The sequence below is a fragment of the Pristiophorus japonicus genome, chromosome 15, assembly GCF_044704955.1.
Source record: "Pristiophorus japonicus isolate sPriJap1 chromosome 15, sPriJap1.hap1, whole genome shotgun sequence".
Taxonomy (NCBI): domain Eukaryota; kingdom Metazoa; phylum Chordata; class Chondrichthyes; family Pristiophoridae; genus Pristiophorus; species Pristiophorus japonicus.
The window spans coordinates 138,964,000-138,981,225 of record NC_091991.1 but is presented as its reverse complement, the minus strand read 5'-3'; the positions used below and the strand labels follow the sequence as shown (position 1 = coordinate 138,981,225).

Sequence of the window (17,226 nt, the reverse complement as noted above, 5' to 3'; positions counted from 1 at the left end):
TGAGAATTTCCCGAACCATGGGAGGTCTCGGTCTCGATTACCAGTGGAGCTTTAAATGCAGGGAACTCAGACATTTCCTTGCGCACTTCCTGTATTTTCTTCTCCTCTAATAGTTCCCTCTATTTGTTTCGGGCTTCGAATGAGAACGGCTGGATTTCTACAGTCTCGTCTTCCAAGAATTTTGGCTTGAATGGGACAGCATAGTGAGGTATGGGATTTGCTTTAATCACATGCTTTTCATAAGAACATAAGAAATAGGAACAGGAGTAGGCCATATGGCCCCTCAAGCCTGCTCCGCCATTCAATAAGATCATGGACTCGGCTCCACTTCCCCGCCCGCTCCCCATAACCCCTTATCATTCACGAAATTGTCTATTTCTGTCTTAAATTTATTCAATGTCCCAACTTCCACAGCTCTCTGAGGCAGCAAATTCCACAGATTTACAACCCTCAGAGAAGAAATTCCTCCTCAACCCTGTTTTAAATGGGCGGCCCCTTATTCTAAGATCATGCCCTCTAGTTCCAGTCTCCCCCATCAGGGGAAACATCCTCTGTGCATCCATCTTGTCAAGCCTCCTCATAATCTTATACATTTCGATAAGATCGCCTCTCATTCTTCTGAATTCCAATGAGTACAGGCTCAACCTACTCAACCTTTCCTCATAAGTCAACCCCTTCATCCCCGAAATCAACCTAGTGAACCTTCTCGGAACTGCCTCCAAAGCAAGTATATCCTTTCGTAAATATGGAAACCAAAACTGCACGCAGTATTCCAGGTGTGGCCTCACCAATACCTTGTATAGATGTAGCAAGACTTCCCTGCTTTTATACTCCATCCCCTTTGCAATAAAGGCCAAGATACCATTGGCCTTCCTGATCACTTGCTGTACCTTCATACTATCCTTTTGCGTTTCATGCACAAGTATCCCCAGGTCCTGCTGTACTGTGGCACTTTGCAATCTTTCTCCATTTAAATAATAACTTGCTCTTTGATTTTTTTTCTGCCAAAGTGCATAACCTCACACTTTCCAACATTATACTCCATCTGCCAAATTTTTGCCCACTCACTATGCCTTTTTGCAGATTTTTTGTGTCCTCCTCACACATTGCTTTTCCTCCCATCTTTATAACATCAGCAAACTTGGCTACGTTACACTCAGTCCCTTCTTCCAAGTCGTTAATATAGATTGTAAATAGTTGGGATCCCAGCACTGATCCCTGCGGCCAACCAGAGTATGAACCATTTATCCCGACTCTCTGTTCTCTGTTAGTTAGCCAATCCTCTATCCATGCTAATATATTACCCCAACCCCGTGAACTTTTATCTTGTGCAGTAGCCTTTTATGTGGCACCTTGTCAAATGCCTTCTGGACGTCCAAATACACCAAATCCACTGGTTCCCCTTTATCCATCCTGTTCGTTACATCCTTAAAGAACTCCAGCAAATTTGTCAAACATGACTTCGCCTTCATAAATCCATGCTGACTCTGCTTGACCGAATTTTGCTTATCCAAAATGTGCTTTTCCTTCTTCCTCCTTCCCTGGAATTCTCTCTCGGTTCTTCATTACAAATATGATACATCCCTAGATGTCTTGTGTTCAGGTCTAAACAAACCTTATTTTCTATTTTACTGCAATTTAAAAAATATATATAATTTTTCTTCTGTGCACCATTCTTTCTGTACGCACAACCCCCCTCCAGCCAAATGGGCAGGGAGAAAACCTACCTGTCCCTGTGGGGGAGTGCCCAATTCCTGTATTGCACCAGATCCCAACGACCTGCTCTTGCTGTGTCAGGAATCACAGATGTGAACCATTTCCACACTATAGGATGGCGCAGCATGTTGAAGCTGTTAACATCGTGCACCATCTAAAGGCCTGAAACTTCTGAACGCATCAGGTTCTCAACTAGTGTGTCATTAAAATGTGTGTCATGAAAACAATGTGTCATTAATGGAACAGTGGGCTACCTTTAAAGAGGAAATAGTTTGGGCACAGTTGAGATACTGTCCCACAAGTGGGAAAGGCAGGACTCCCTGGATAACAAAAGAGATAGAGAATATGATGAAGTAGAAAAAGAGCACTTATGACAGATGTAAGGTTGCAAATACATCTGAGAATCAGGCTATATATAGAAAGGTTAGAAAAGTGAAAAAGAAAATAAAGGTCAAAGAGAAGGTATGAGAATAGAATGGCAGCCGACATAAAAGATAATTCAAAAGCATTCTATAGGAACATAAATAGTAAAAGGGTATTAAGAGGAGGGGCGGGGCCAAATAGGGACTCAAACGGAGACCTATGCATCATCATCATAGGCAGTTCCTGGGAATCAAAGAAGACTTGCTTCCACTCTTAACATGAGTTCTTAGGTGGCTGTATAGTCCAATACGAGAACCACAGTCTCTGTCACAGGTGGGGTAGATAGTCGTTGAGGGAAGGGGTGGGTAGGACTGGTTTGCCGCACACTCTTTCCGCTGCCTGCGCTTGATTTCTGCATGATTTCGGCGACAAGACTCGAGGTGCTCAGCACCATCCCGGATGCACTTCCTCCACTTAGGGCGGTCTTTGGCCAGGGACTCCCAGGTGTCAGTGGGGATGTTACACTTTATCAGGGAGGCTTTGAGGGTGTCCTTGTAATGTTTCCACTGCCCACCTTTGGCTCGTTTGTTGTGAAGGAGTTCTAAGCAGAGCACTTGCTTTGGGAGTCTCGTGTCTGGCATGTGAACTATGTGGCCTTCCCAGCAGAGCTGATCAAGTGTGGCCAGTGCTTCAATGCTGGGAATGTTGGCCTGGTCGAGGAAGCTAATGTTGGTGCATCTGTCCTCCCAGGGCATTTGTAGGATCTTGCGGAGACATCATTGGTGGTATTTCTCCAGCGACTTGAGGTGTCTACTGTACATGGTCCATGTTTATGAGCCATACAGGAGGGCGGGTATTATTACAGCCCTGTAGACCATGACCTTGGTGGCAGTTTTAAGGGCCTGGTCTTCAAAAACTCTTTTCCTCAGGCAGCCAAAGGCTGCACTGGAGGCGGTGTTGGATCTCGTCAATGCCTGCTCTTGTTGATAGGAGACTCCTGAGATAAGGGAAGTGGTCCACGTTGTCCAGGGCCACGCCGTGGATCTTGATGACTGGGGGGGGGGGGGGGGGCAGTGCTGTGCGCGAGGACTGGCTGGTGGAGGACCTTTGTCTTACTGATGTTTAGCACAAGGCCTATGCTTTCGTACGCCTCAGTAAATACGTCGACTATGTCCTGGAGTTCAGCCTGTGTGTGTGCGCAGATGCAGGCGTCGTCCGCATACTGTAGCTACTGCATACCACCTAATCCAATCCATCATTGACATCAACATAGCCCTAAAGCGGAGGGACAGCAGCAGCAATGCTGCAAAAAAGTCAATGCAGGGCAATTAAGGACCCAGCTAAGAGAGCCCTATACAGTCAGCGCATCACAGCTAACCTAAAGTGCCTTGATGACCCCGAGATGCAGAATGCCCACAGCCCTTGTCTGCCCTCCAGGCCTCCATAACCAGTGCTTGCAAAGAGACGCTCGCTCACTCAACCAGGAAACACCAGGACTAATTTGATGAGAATGATCAGGAGATTCAGGAGCTAATAGATCGCAAGCGCAGGGCATTTCTGAGCCTTAAACAACCTATGCATGGAGGAAGAGATACTAAACTAGTATTTTGCATCAGTCTTCACCAAGGAAGAGGATGCTGCCATAGACATAGTGAAGGAGGTGGTAATGGAGACACTTGATAGGATAAAAATTGATAGAGGCAATATTAGAAAAGCTGGCTGTACTTAAAATAGATAAATCACCAAGAGCAGATGGGATACATCCTAAGATGCTAAGAGAATTGAGGGAGGAAATCGCGGAGGTTCTGGTCATAATATTCCAATCCTCCTTCGATATGCTGGTAGTGCCAGGAGACGAGAAAATTGCAAATTTTACACCATTGTTCAAAAAAGGGTGTAAAGATAAACCCAGCAACTACAGGCCAGTCAGTTTAACCTCAGTAGTGGGGAAGCTTTTAGAAACAGTAATCAGGCACAAAATTAAGTCTCTTAGATAGGTGTGGATTAATTAAAGATAGCCAACATGGATTTGTTAAAGGCAAATCATATTTAACCAACTTGATAAGAGTGTTTTGATGAGATAACAATTAGGGTTGATAAGGGTAATGAGGTTCACAGCGTACATGGATTTCCATAAGGTGTTCAACAAAGTGTCAGCACAGTTGAAGCCCATGGAATAAAAGGGACAGTGGCAGCATGGATACGGAATTGGCTAAGTGATAGGAAACAGAGAGTAGTGGTGAATGGTTGTTTTTCAGAGTGGAGGAAGGTATACAGTGGTGTTCCGCAGGGATCGATTCTAGGACCACTGCTTTTCTTGATATATATTAATGACTTGGACGTGGGTGTACAGGGCACAATTTCAAAATTTGCAGATGACACAGAAGTTGGCAGTATAATGAACAGTAAGGAGGAAACGGATAGACTTCAGAAACACATGGCAGGCTGGTAAAATGGGTGGACATGTGGTAGATGAAATTTAATGCATAAAAGTGTGAAGTGATACATTTTGGTAGAAAGAATGAGGAGAGGAAATATAAATGAAATGGTACAATCTTAAAGGGGGTCCCACAAACAGTGAGACCTGGGGGTATGTGTGCATAAATAGCTGAAGGTGGCAGGGCAGTTGAGAAAGCAGTTAAAAAGGCATATGGGATCCTGAGCTTAATAAAGAGGTATAGAGTACAAAAGTGTGGAAATTATGATGAACCTGTATAAAACACTAGTTCGGCCCCAGCTGGAGTATTGTGTCCAATTCTGGGCACCATACTTTACAAAGGATGTGAAGGCCTTCAAGAAGGTGCAGAAAAGATTTATGAAAATGATTCCAGGAATGAGGGACTTCAGTTACGTGGATAGACTGAAGAAGCTGGGGTTGTTCTTCTAGGAGCAGAGAGGATTGAGAGGAGATTTGATCGAGGTGTTCAAAATCATGAGGGGTTTGGGCAGAGTAGATAGAAGGAAACTGTTCCCATAGGCAGAAAGGTCGAGAACTAGAGGACACAAATTTAAGATAATTGGCAAAAGAACAAACGGCAACATGAGGAAAACATTTTTACACAGTGAGTGTTTGTGTTCTGGAATGCACTGCCTGAAAAGGTGATGGAGGGAGACTCAATCATCTTTTAAAAGGGATGTGGTTAAGTTTTTTTTATTATTGCTTCTGGGATGTGGACGTCGCTAGCAAGGCCAGCATTTATTGCCTATCCCTAATTGCCCTTGAGAAGGTGGTGGTGAGCTGCTATCTTGAACTGGTGCAGTCTTTGTGGTGAAGGTACTTGCACAGTGCTGTAAGGGAGGGAGTTCCAGGATTTAGACCCAGTAACGATGAAGGAATGGCAATATATTTTCCAAGTCAGGATGGTGTGTAACTTGGAGGAGAACTTGCAGCTTGCATTCCCATGTGTCTGCTGCCCTTGTCCTTCTAGGTGGTAGAGGTCGCGGGTTTGGGAGATGCTGCCGAAGAAGCCGCGGCGAGTTGCTGCAGTGCATCTTGTAGATGGTACACACTGCAGTCAATGTGCGCCAGTAGTGGAGGGAGTGAATGTTGAAGGTGGTAGATGGGGTGCCAATCAAATGGGCTGTTTTGTCCTGGAAGGTGACGAACACCTTGAGTGTTGTTGGTGACGAACACCAAGCAAGTGGAGAGTATTCCATCACACTTCTGACTTGTGCCTTGTAGATGATGGAAAGGCTTTGTAGAGTCAGGAGATGAGGCACAGAATACCCAGCTTCTGACCCGCTTTTGTTGCCACAGTATTTGTGTGGATGGTCTAGTTAAATTTCTGGTCAATGGTGACCCCCAGAATGTTGATGGGGGATTCGGCAATGGTAATGCAGTTTAATGGCAAGGGATATTGGTTGGACGCTCTCTTGTTGGAGATAGTCATTGCCTGGCACTTGTGTGGCACGAATGTTACTTGCCACTTATCAGCCCAAGACTGAATATCGTCCAGGTCTTGCTGCATGCGGGCATGGACTGCTTCATTTTCTGAGGAGTTGCGAATGGCACTGAACACTGTGCAATCATCAATGAACATCCCCACTTCTGATCTTATGATGGAGGAAAGGTTATTGATGAAGCAGCTGAAGATGGTTGGGGTTTAGGACACTGCCCTGAGGAACTCCTGCAGCGATGTCCAGGGGCTGAGATGATTGACCTCCAACAACTACAACCATCTTCCTTTGTGCTAGGTATGACTCCAGCCAGTGGAACGTTTTCCCTCCCATTCCCATTAACTTCAGTTTTGCTAGGGCTCCTTGATACCACACCCAGTCAAATGCTGCCTTGATGTCAAGGGCACCTCACCTCTGGAATTAAGCTCTTTTGTCCATGTTTTGACCAAGACTTTAATGAGGTATAGAGCCGAGTGGTCCAGGCGGAACCCAAACTGAGCATTGATGAGCAGGTTATTGGTGAGTAAGTGTCGCTTGATAGCACTGTTGACGACACCTTCCATCACTTTGCTGATGATTGAGAGTAAACTGATGGGGCGGTAATTGACCGGATTGGATTTGTCCTGCTTTTTGTGAACAGGGCATACCTGGGCAGTTTTTCACATTGTTGGGTAGATGCCAGTGTTGTAGCTGTACTGGAACAGCTTGGCTAGAGGTGTGGCTAGTTCTGGAGCACAAGTCTTCAGCACAACAGCCGGGATAATGTCAGGGCCCATAGTCTTTGTTGTATCCAGTGTGCTCAGCCATTTTTTTATATCATGTGGAGTGAATCAAATTGACTGAAGACTGGCTTCTGTGGTGATGGGAACCTCAGGAGGAGGCCAATATGGATCATCCACTTGGCCCTTCTGGCTGAAAATGATTGCAAACGCTTCAGCCTTGTTTTTTGCACTTGCGTGCTGGGTTCCGCCATCATTGATGATGGGGATATTCATAAAGCCTCTTCCTCCTGCTAGTTGTTTAATTGTCCACCATCATCCACGACTGGATGTGGTAGGACTGCAAAGCTTTGATCTGATCCGTTGAGTGAGGGATCGCTTAGCACACTGCCTCTGCTGTTCAGCCTGCATATAATCCCATGTTGCAACTTCCCCAGGCTGGTACCTCATTTTTAAGTATGCCTAGTGCTGCCCCTGGCATGCTCTTCTGCACTCTTCATGAAACCAGGGTTGATGGTAATGGTAGAGTGAGGGATACACTGGGCCCCGAGGTTACAGATTGTGGTGGAATAGAATTATGCTGCTGTTGATGCCCCATAGTGCCTCATGGATGCCCAGTTATGAGCTACTAAATCTGTTCTGGATCTATCCCATGGTGCCACACAACACGATGGAGAGTGTCTTCAGTATCAGTACTGAAGATGGTACTTCGTCTGCACAAGAAGTGTGTGGTGATCACTGCTACCATGCTGTCATGGACAGATGTATCTGCGACAGGTAGATTAGTGAGGAGGAGGTCAAGTAGGTTTTTTGTTCGTGTTGGTGCTCTCACCACCTGCCGCAGGCCCAGTCTGGCAGCTATATCCTTCAGGACTCGGCCAGCTCAGTCAGAAGTGGTGCTACCTAGCCACCCTTGATGATTGACATTGAAGACCCCACCTAGAGTACATTCTGTGTCCTTGCCACCTCAGTGCTTCTTCCAAGTGGTGTTCAATATAGAGGAGTAATGATTCATCAGCTGAGGGAGGGCTGTCGGTGGTAATCAGCAGGAAGTTTCCTTGCCCATGCTTGACCTGAAGCCATGAGAATTGATGGAGTCCAGAGTCAATGTTGAGGACTCCCAGGGCCACTGCCTCCCGACTGTGTACCATTGAGCCATCACCTTGGGTGGGTCTGTCCAAGTGTCATTCACTCTACTGAAGGAAGCTCATTTGTATGTCCCTATGGGCTGTTATTAAAACACAACCATATGAAGCCAGGTATTGTACATGATGAAAGGTGGGCTTGATTGTATTTTGTTTTCCAGTAGCCACAAGAAAATAAGTAAAAAGCTCAAACAGAAACAAGTTCAAAATTGTGTGTTTTTTTTTAAAAAGCAGAATTTGCATAGTTGTCTGCATATTTTACCTTGCCATGATATGTAGAGCTTAAACGTCATTCCAAGAATTGTGACTGCAGCCAAAGGTTAAAACTTCACAGATAACTGAAAATAAAAAGTTTTGTGACTCTACTAATCAAATCTGAATAGGACTGCAAGTGAAGCCAGCATAATAACTCAGAAAATAATTCAAATGAATTGGTATTTGCCAAAGCCGATCTGAAACATTCAATGTCCTGTGTTAGCAATGCCCAGACCATGGCCATCACATTGAGTTGGGTTGAAAAGCATTTGTAATCTACCTCATGCCACAGAACTATATATGTTGGCATTGGTCATTTATCTAAGTTTGCATAGAGGCAGCTTCAACAGTGAGCAATTTGAAGTGAGGCACTTGTTTCAACTGGTTAATGAATACTGCAACCACGTGATTATTTTATGATGTGAATATGTTTATTACATATGGAACAATTACATGTTAGTTAAGTTAATTACATTGCACAGGGAAAATAGCTCAGAACATATCCTTACACCATCCAACCCTCTCTGTACACCCAACCCGACCTTTTCATTATACACCAGGCAGCGTTTTGTACAGGAGTTTACAGTGCAGAATCTCTCTCTCGAGACTGAAATACACAAGAGATACTTTACATGACAAGAGAAGAACCTCAAATTGCAACTGGCAGAGGACATGGTCTGGATGCCCAGAGGAGCCATAATCTGTGGACCATGAAAAATGATTACCTACCCAAGAGAGGAACCAGATATAAGTTTCAAATATAATGCACTCTTGTAGCCAGAGGAAAAATCAGATACTTGCTGATTTCCAAACCAACGTCATTCATCCCACCCTGCTGTGAACCTGTTAATGAGTTATTCTGAAAAAGAGCAGGCACATTTTCTCCAATTTCTGTCATTGATTTTGTGTCCCCTCTGAACTCCACTACCATACTTTACTGCCAGCTCCATTCAAGATTTGCTCATTCCTACTTTATATCTTTGCCAGAAAGATGAAAATGACTGAACTGATCAGCTTTCTTCTTGTTGCTGGTCAAAATGACCTTGTTATTACCTGCATTACACTGAGGAAGAAAGGTGTAGGTGTGGAATACTCTGAGGGTGGTGTGTTATCATATGGACATACATATACTGAAGAATTACAGTATGTAAAGGCTTTGATTTCACTAACAACATTTATAACGTGTATTCAAGGATATGTACAATGTCAAATTAAAAAAGGATCTCTGTAACTCCACACTCAAAGTGTTCCTATTATACCCTAGCACAGCTGATTCAGACATACCCACAGATGATGTGTGCAGGTCGCAGTAGTCACTCAGTTCTTATGTGCAATTCTTAATATTCCCACATGGCTCAAACAGAAACTGATAAAACTCACTGTCCCTATCAAATAACATACTTAATTAAATGCTTTATCTTTCAATCTTGCTCCAGGTTGTCTCCTAATGTTTTACTGCCTCTGTGCTGTCCTTTAGCCTGGAGGCAAGGATGCAATCTTCCCCATGGCCACTTTCAGTGCATTGGTCAGCAGTCATCTGTTGATAAGTCCTCTTCCCTAATTCTGTTTGGTCTCTTCCTGCCTCCCAGGGTAGCACACCATCTAACTCACAAAGTTTAAGGTTGTGAAAGAAAGTACAGATCAACAAGTGCCATTTGCTCCCTTGAACCCATTTTTTCTTCTGAACAGACTGTTTACAATTTGCACTTTGATACCCTCTTTAACTTACTTAATCTGAGGAAGGTGACTAAGACCTATACTAAAGCTACCAGCCTTTCTAGTCCAAAATGAGTTTTATATTGCTAAAACTACTGGGACACACTATCATCACAAAAATAGTAAGGACTGATTGTAGATATGCTAGGAAGTATTTTTGAATACTTTGCTATGTAACTATTGTCCTTGCCAGTCCTCCCTGACCAAAAACACTTTTAGATTTGCTCTGCTTTTACTTAAGAGACCATTTCACTTTTCTAAAGGACAACTGGGAGCAAGTAAAAAGAAACTTCAAAGCATATGGTACCTCACTCAATGTTTCAATACTGGAATATCATGAAGGTTCACAATGCATTTTTCTGTATCACGGTGAAAATGTAGATGACAAACAGGTCGCTGATGAATACTGAAATGTTTTTCTACACTTCCTTTTGGTCACTGAATGTCCATCCAGGTGGGCTCAAAGCCCAGGTGAACTCAAGATATTTGCTGCAGTCTTACGCTTAACTTAGCTACCCATCCATAGATCTATCCAGAAAAGGAACCCTTCCAGAAAATTATACCGCCAATGTCCAAGATCTTGTTTTTATTTCATTGCTACAGTTGACCTCTAAAAGTAATTCTATTTATCCCAACAGAAATATAACCACTTAAAAAACAAAGATGTATATTTCACAAAGGAAATTCACTGATCAAAATGGTTAATTGAAGGAGGCAGCCATTTTTTTTTAATCCCGGTCATCTTGCTCCAAAATTTTTGCAAAACCCAATGACATCTTGAAATATATGATGAATGCATCCTGTTGAAATTTCATAGTTTCCTATCTGTTCAGATATCGTTACACATTAAAGCAGGTAATAGCAGGCTCCACCAAATCCTTAGATTGCCAACTAGAACGCTGACAGCTACAATGAACTCTGGTAGAAATTCACTCCTCAGAGCCATGCGCAGAAACCCTTTCTGAAGGAGAATGTGCTTCTTCCCCCTTAAGAAATAACATCCTCACTAGCACTGCCTATAATGTGAATGAATGGGTAGCTATAAATTGGTGGGTTAAAAGGGTTTTGAAAAGTGGTTACACTTCCCTGTGTCACTGAACATCAGTGACATCCTTGAACATTAGGAACAGAGCCATGTCTATTCTCAGTCTCCACGTCTCTATCTCTCCACTTTATTGCACCCATAATATTGTTTTTGAAAACATTTACCCATCTTTCCAGCCCTCTTACACTACCTGTCATTTGGGTTCCATTGCAGTTGCAGGACCTCATGGGACACTCAGCTGAGTGAAGTAACGCTGCAGGTGGCTGTTTAAGTGTGAACATTATTAGCAATGATTTTTTGATAAAACATTTTGGAGGATAAGGTTTGACTTATGAAAGAAAGAAATTAAATCCTATTTTTAAACATAAATAAACTTTTAAGTGATGGGTACATGAACAGACATGAAAAGTTGCCTTATGACATTACTTCCTCCACCACCTGGCATGCATCATGGTTGCATCCTTAGAGTCAGTTCAATGTTTTAAGAACAGGTTAATTATAAAGGCATGTGCTTGTAACAGCAACAAATTCTGTTAAGAGGTGAATAAGGATTCAGACTCCAAAAAGCCGGTGCTAGCTATTCCTAAATGATTTTCACATTTCATTTCATTTTCAAATTGAATCCAAAAGGTGCTGGACTGTCCGTTGCAAATTTCCACAAATGACAAATTCCAAAGTGGAGATACCATGGAAATGCTACAGAATTTTTAGATTTTGAGAGGCTTTCTTCATGGACAAGTACAATGCAGGGAATTTTATATGTACATACAGATGATGTGTAGGTGCTTGGGGTGAGTTTTGTGGTAGTGACATCTCATTCGGGAACATAGGACACCTGCCAGACGATGATGTGACTTCGTTCTGCTTTGGAGAGGGCCGGTCTGATTCCATCAGGCAAACTTTCATCTGTCTCATCATCCTCACCGTCACCTGTACAGAAAGAGTTATTGAGTGAAAGAGAAATGTGTACAGCTACAGATGGACACATAGGGACAAAGAGGAGGCTGGGGGGGGGGGGGATGATTCTAATTCCAACCCAGGGCAGAAGTAGATGAAAATGAATTTCTATTTCCTATTAAGAGTCTTAACTCTGAACAGGCTTAGTCAATTCCTTGTGGACATAAGTCATTGCACTAAACCACCCTGAAAGTTAGTGTCATTTATGCTAAGTCACCTAGGGTCTGAACTTAGTTTTTTCGGTGGTCTCCCCTCGGTGCCAGTTTACACTAGGTCTCCCGCCAGTGGGGAGGGGGGAGGACCGCTGGGAACTGCCTGCTGATGGCTGCTAGCAGACAAGGCGCGTAAGTGTCCTCCCGCTCGCCGAGCTGGCAGATTCCTCTGGGCGGGAGTCGGTGGCAGTAGAGGGAAGGACCACTGCGCGGAGGCAGGTCTAACCCCAACGGTAAGTATGAAGACCTGCAAAAAATGGTTAGTGAACTTCTTTTATTTTTTTTCCAGCGATTTATGTGGATGGGGTCCCCTGAAGGTATTCCAGGGGTTTGTTTCTTGTGTAAATTTGTATTTTTATGTGCTCCCCCCTCCCTGGGCCCAACTCAATCCTTGATGGCACTTTGGTGAGGATTGCATTTGCTGCCGAGATTGGGAGCTCCCGCCTGCTGCCGCCCAGATTCACGGCGTAAGTCCCTTTTTTGCCGCCGGGACTTTTTTTTACCGTCCGGTATCTCGGGGGTCCTTTTGGCGGAACTTAATTTCCACCAAGTTCGGGCCCCAAATCTCTCAGAAGTAATACTGATTTCATGAGAAACAGACTTTCTGGGTCTGAGGTTTAGGTACACTTACTTACTGAGTAATTTAATCAGGAGTTTCGTACTGCAGCTGATTCACACTATAGCTAATTAACAGAATGTACACTCAGTTCCACAGTACTGTCAGCCCACCTTAATAATTACAAAAATACACAATACCATCTATCGCCCTCCACCACTCAGCACTAACGCAGGCTGCAGCTTTTCTAAAGGTGGCAATTTGCAAAATGATCTATGTTGTAGACTGAGAAACTGGAGAATTAATTTTTTTAAAAATTCATTCATGGTATGTGGGCGTCGCTGGCAAGGCCAGCATTTATTGCCCATCCCTAATTGCCCTTAACTGAATTACTTCCCATTTCAGAGGGCTGTGGGTCTGGAGTCACATGTAGGCCAGACAAGAGCAGCAGATTTCCTTCCCTAAAGGACATTAGTAAACACTATAATGACATTATAGTTCTAGTATTTTCTGTGCAGGTTGTAAACTCTGTCACGAAGGTATGCTGATATCAAGTATACAAGACATTCTGAAATGTCAAATTATTATGGCCTGAAAATTATGAGTTAATACCTCAGTTAAAATAGTATTGATAGGAAAGGGATACAAACATCCATATGATATCAGCAACAGTAATTTCTAGCTTTATATTATGACAATTGGGCTTTTTGTTTAAAAAATAAGATGAAGTGTTACAATTACATGGAAAATGTAAGTATGACAAAATGTGAGCGAGTGTTAGCATGTGTTGTGTGCAGGATGGAGTGTGAAGGACAGTGTGAATTGGGCAAGTTGACAAGACAAAGTGAACAGGATGGTCTGAGTAGCATGAGTTAGTACATTAAAGTGAACAGGATTGTGTAAGCAGGAGGAGTTAATAGATAGATAGGAACAGAATGGAGCAAAGAATGCTTTGTTAATCAAAGGATTTTTTCTATGCTAAGAAGTCTGACTTACCAATCCTAAAGTCAATGTAGCCCTCTCCTCCGCTAAGCACCAAAACAGGCTGCAGCTTCCGCTCCTCCTGTTCAGGTGCTGTGGGTCCTGGATTCTCTGTAGGGCTGTCCAACACACTGCCATTCAATGTTGCAAGAACATTACCTACCAGAACAAGACACAAACACCACTAAATACAGAGTTAGAAAACAGCCCTCACATTCAGCCTAAAACACAACAGTCCATGATTGTGTTGAGGAACGGTTGCAGATAGCACAGAATGCAACAGTTTAGGATTTTCATTTCAGTAGGACAATGATCATGGAGCTGTTCCTTGGGGTGCTGGATGTTAAGTGAGTTTGGCCTGGAAAATCCACACCCACTGCGCCACCTGAAGTGACAGTGCAGGGATTTCCAGCCTCCCTCTACCCGGGTCCTGATCTCATCCCAAATCCTGGGGCGAGGGTAATTATCATAAAAGGGGTAGGTGTCCGCACCACCTATAAGGGAATTGATCCAGAACTTCAGAACATTATCTGCCATATTGTGCTGAATAGCTCAACTTTCCCATAAGAAGAAAAAAATCATAGGAACGGAGTACTTCAAAAACTCTTTTAGATATTACAACACGTGGCCATCACCATGAAAAAAAGAATAGTTCTTTAGTCAGGTTACTTACCTGGCACAGACGCAAAGAATTTGACAGCATCCCTGTGCCCATGGAAGCAGAGCTGGGCTTGAGCCATGGAGCAATATGGGATGAAGCTGCCAATCGAGGCCTTGTCACTGCTCTCATCGGCGTATACGCGGATCACTCCACCAGGACGGTTTCCTTCACTGCCAGTTGGCGAGGTCTTATTGGCTGCAACAAATACAACAGTGATACCATTTTAGAATTAGACTAACTTTTCACAAAGTTGAAAGCACAGCAATTCACATTATACTGAAACCTGTTTTGATAACTCAACTTTAGAAATGTAAACTGCCATTAACATTGAGTATGCCTGGGTATCACCTCGAAGTTTTAACAAATTTCCCACTTCATCCCTGGAATTTCAAAAATTCAGCAACTCTTTCACAAATGTTATGAATATAAGTGCAGCGTCGAGAATCTGGAACCCTGGGGACCGAGGCTGTTCTGGATTCCGGGCTTTTCCAGACTTTCGATCATCTTTGACGTCACGAGTTCGGAAGTACCCGAGCCCAGGTTCGGGTATTTTCAGATTTCGGAAAATCAGAAAGGGGCAGGGGGTGCCCCCCGCCAAGGAGCTATTCGGGCTGGCCGGCCCCGTCGATGAGGTTGTTGGGTGGGGCCCCGCCGAGGAGGAGAAGGTGTTCGGGTGGGCCCCGCCGTGGAGTCGGAGCTGTTCGGGTGGCGCCCCACCGAAGAGGAGCTGTTTGGGTGGGCCCCGCCACGGAGGTGGTGTTTGGGTGGGCCCCGCCGCGGAGGTGGTGTTTGGGTGGGCCCCGCCGCGGAGGTGGTGTTTGGGTGGGCCCCGCCGCGGAGGTGGTGTTTGGGTGGGCCCCGCCGCGGAGGTGGTGTTTGGGTGGGCCCCGCCGCGGAGGTGGTGTTTGGGTGGGCCCCGCCGCGGAGGTGGTGTTTGGGTGGGCCCCGCCGTGGAGTCGGAGCTGTTCGGGTGGCGCCCCACCGAAGAGGAGCTGTTTGGGTGGGCCCCGCCACGGAGGTGGTGTTTGGGTGGGCCCCGCCACGGAGGTGGTGTTTGGGTGGGCCCCGCCGCGGAGGTGGTGTTTGGGTGGGCCCCGCCGCGGAGGTGGTGTTTGGGTGGGCCCCGCCGTGGAGGTGGTGTTTGGGTGGGCCCCGCCGAGGAGGAGGAGCTGTCCGGGTGGGCCCACCCAGAGGTAAGGGTAGTGGGGGCGAGTGGGGCGAGGTAAGGGTAGTGGGGGCGAGTGGGGCGAGGCGAGCAGCGGCGAGGTAAGGGCAGTGGGGGCGAGGCGAGCAGCGGCGAGGTAAGGGTAGTGGGGGCGAGTGGGGCGAGGCGAGCAGCGGCGAGGTAAGGGTAGTGGGGGCGAGGTCGGCGAGGCGAGCAGCGGCGAGGTAAGGGTAGTGGGGGCGAGTGGGGCGAGGCGAGCAGCGGCGAGGTAAGGGTAGTGGGGGCGAGGTCGGCGAGGCGAGCAGCGGCGAGGTAAGGGTAGTGGGGGCGAGTGGGGCGAGGCGAGCAGCGGCGAGGTAAGGGTAGTGGGGGCGAGGTCGGCGAGTCCGGATTCCGGAACATTTTACAGATTCCGGACGACCTTGCCACTGATCGTTCCGGAACTCCGGATTTTCGATGCTGCACCTGTATCACAGTAACACCAATCTTCAGTGATACGGCAAAGAATAGCCTAAGTTTTTCAAACGTTAAAAATGAAAATTATACTGTTGGACTGTGAGAGCAGCCAATGTAACATCCTTGTTCAAGAAAGGAGAGAAGGATAAACTGGGTAACTACAGACCAATTAGTCCAACGTCAATTATGGGCAAACTCTTGGGATCCATTAAGATAAAATTAGTGAGCATTTTTCAAGGGTAGCCAGCACGGACTCGTTAAAGGCAATTTGGGTCTAACAAATGTAATAGTCTTTTGAAGTCATCATCATCATAGGCAGTCCCTTGAATCAAGGATGACTTGCTTCCATGCCAAAAAGTTCACAGGTGTTTCAATGAAGGACCTAATATTCCAGGTCCCGAAATACATGTTGAAGGGTGGAAGATGCCTGTGCGTGGATTTTTTAAAAACATGTGGTGGCCGTTGCACACCAGCTGCCACACGGGCTTGACACAGCTTGGTCTTGGTCCAGTGGCAAGGATTGACAAGACGACTGGAGACCAGCTCTGCTGCACGGACCTAGTGCGCACACATATCGCAGTTTGGGCTGACCCATGCTGCCCCTGGGCCCTCGCCTCTCCTGGATCACGTACGTCCCTCTACAATCTCTCACCGCTCCTTCACCCCGACCTCGCTGCTCCTGTTGTACCTGCCCATGCTTCAATCATCGACCTGGATCTTGGTGACGTCCAATCCAGTCGCCCTCTTGCTCCAGCAGTCTTTTGAAATAGTGACCGATTGGATAGTTAAAGGGAATGCAGTGAATTTTCAGAAGGAGTTTGATAAGGTGTCTGACATGAAGCTTGTTAGAAATATTCAGACATATGGTATAAGAGGAAATGTAGCAATGTGGATAGAAATGTTGTTAATGGCCAGCAAATGGTTGGGGTAAATGAGTGTTGCTTGGCGTGGGAAGGGTTGGGAGTGGTGTAAATATGTGGTCATATTTTGTTGCGACAGGCATTTTGATATAACTCAGTTTATTAATTTAAGCCTTCTTGTAGGTAAAATTAGGTTAAATGGAATAAGTAAACCAAGATGTGCATTACAAGACTAATGCCACCAATAAGATAATGATAACTAGCTCCCATAAATGACTCAATTGATTCTGACTCAGTGACATTGGAATATACAGGTTTCATTATAGTGTGAAACCCATAATGGGCACTGTGATCCCAAACAACACAGCTCAAACTAACGTGCAACATGCAAACAGATGGCAGAGAAACCCCAGAGAGCCCTGTGTGCTGTACAGCGACTTCATAATGGACATCACTCTTTATACAGCCATGCATGCAGTCAGTTGAGGAAGCATCTCCAAGCCTCACATGGACAATGGGAAA

General features: G+C 45.3%; 1 protein-coding gene across 4 annotated transcripts in view; it reads right to left on the bottom strand.

Annotated features, from left to right (window-relative positions):
• Window positions 1–8,504: 8,504 nt before the first annotated feature.
• Window positions 8,505–17,226, bottom strand: part of mapk8ip3 (mitogen-activated protein kinase 8 interacting protein 3) — a 255,509-nt gene continuing 246,787 nt past the window's right edge. For all 4 annotated transcript variants that reach the window (XM_070900984.1, XM_070900985.1, XM_070900987.1 and 1 more), the window contains 3 exons: window positions 14,236–14,418; window positions 13,578–13,721; window positions 8,505–11,786 (listed from right to left, as the gene is read on the bottom strand). In XM_070900984.1, the coding sequence (XP_070757085.1) occupies window positions 11,671–11,786; window positions 13,578–13,721; window positions 14,236–14,418 (443 nt within the window). In that variant the 3' untranslated portion in view covers window positions 8,505–11,670. The remainder of the gene's footprint in view (window positions 11,787–13,577; window positions 13,722–14,235; window positions 14,419–17,226) is intronic.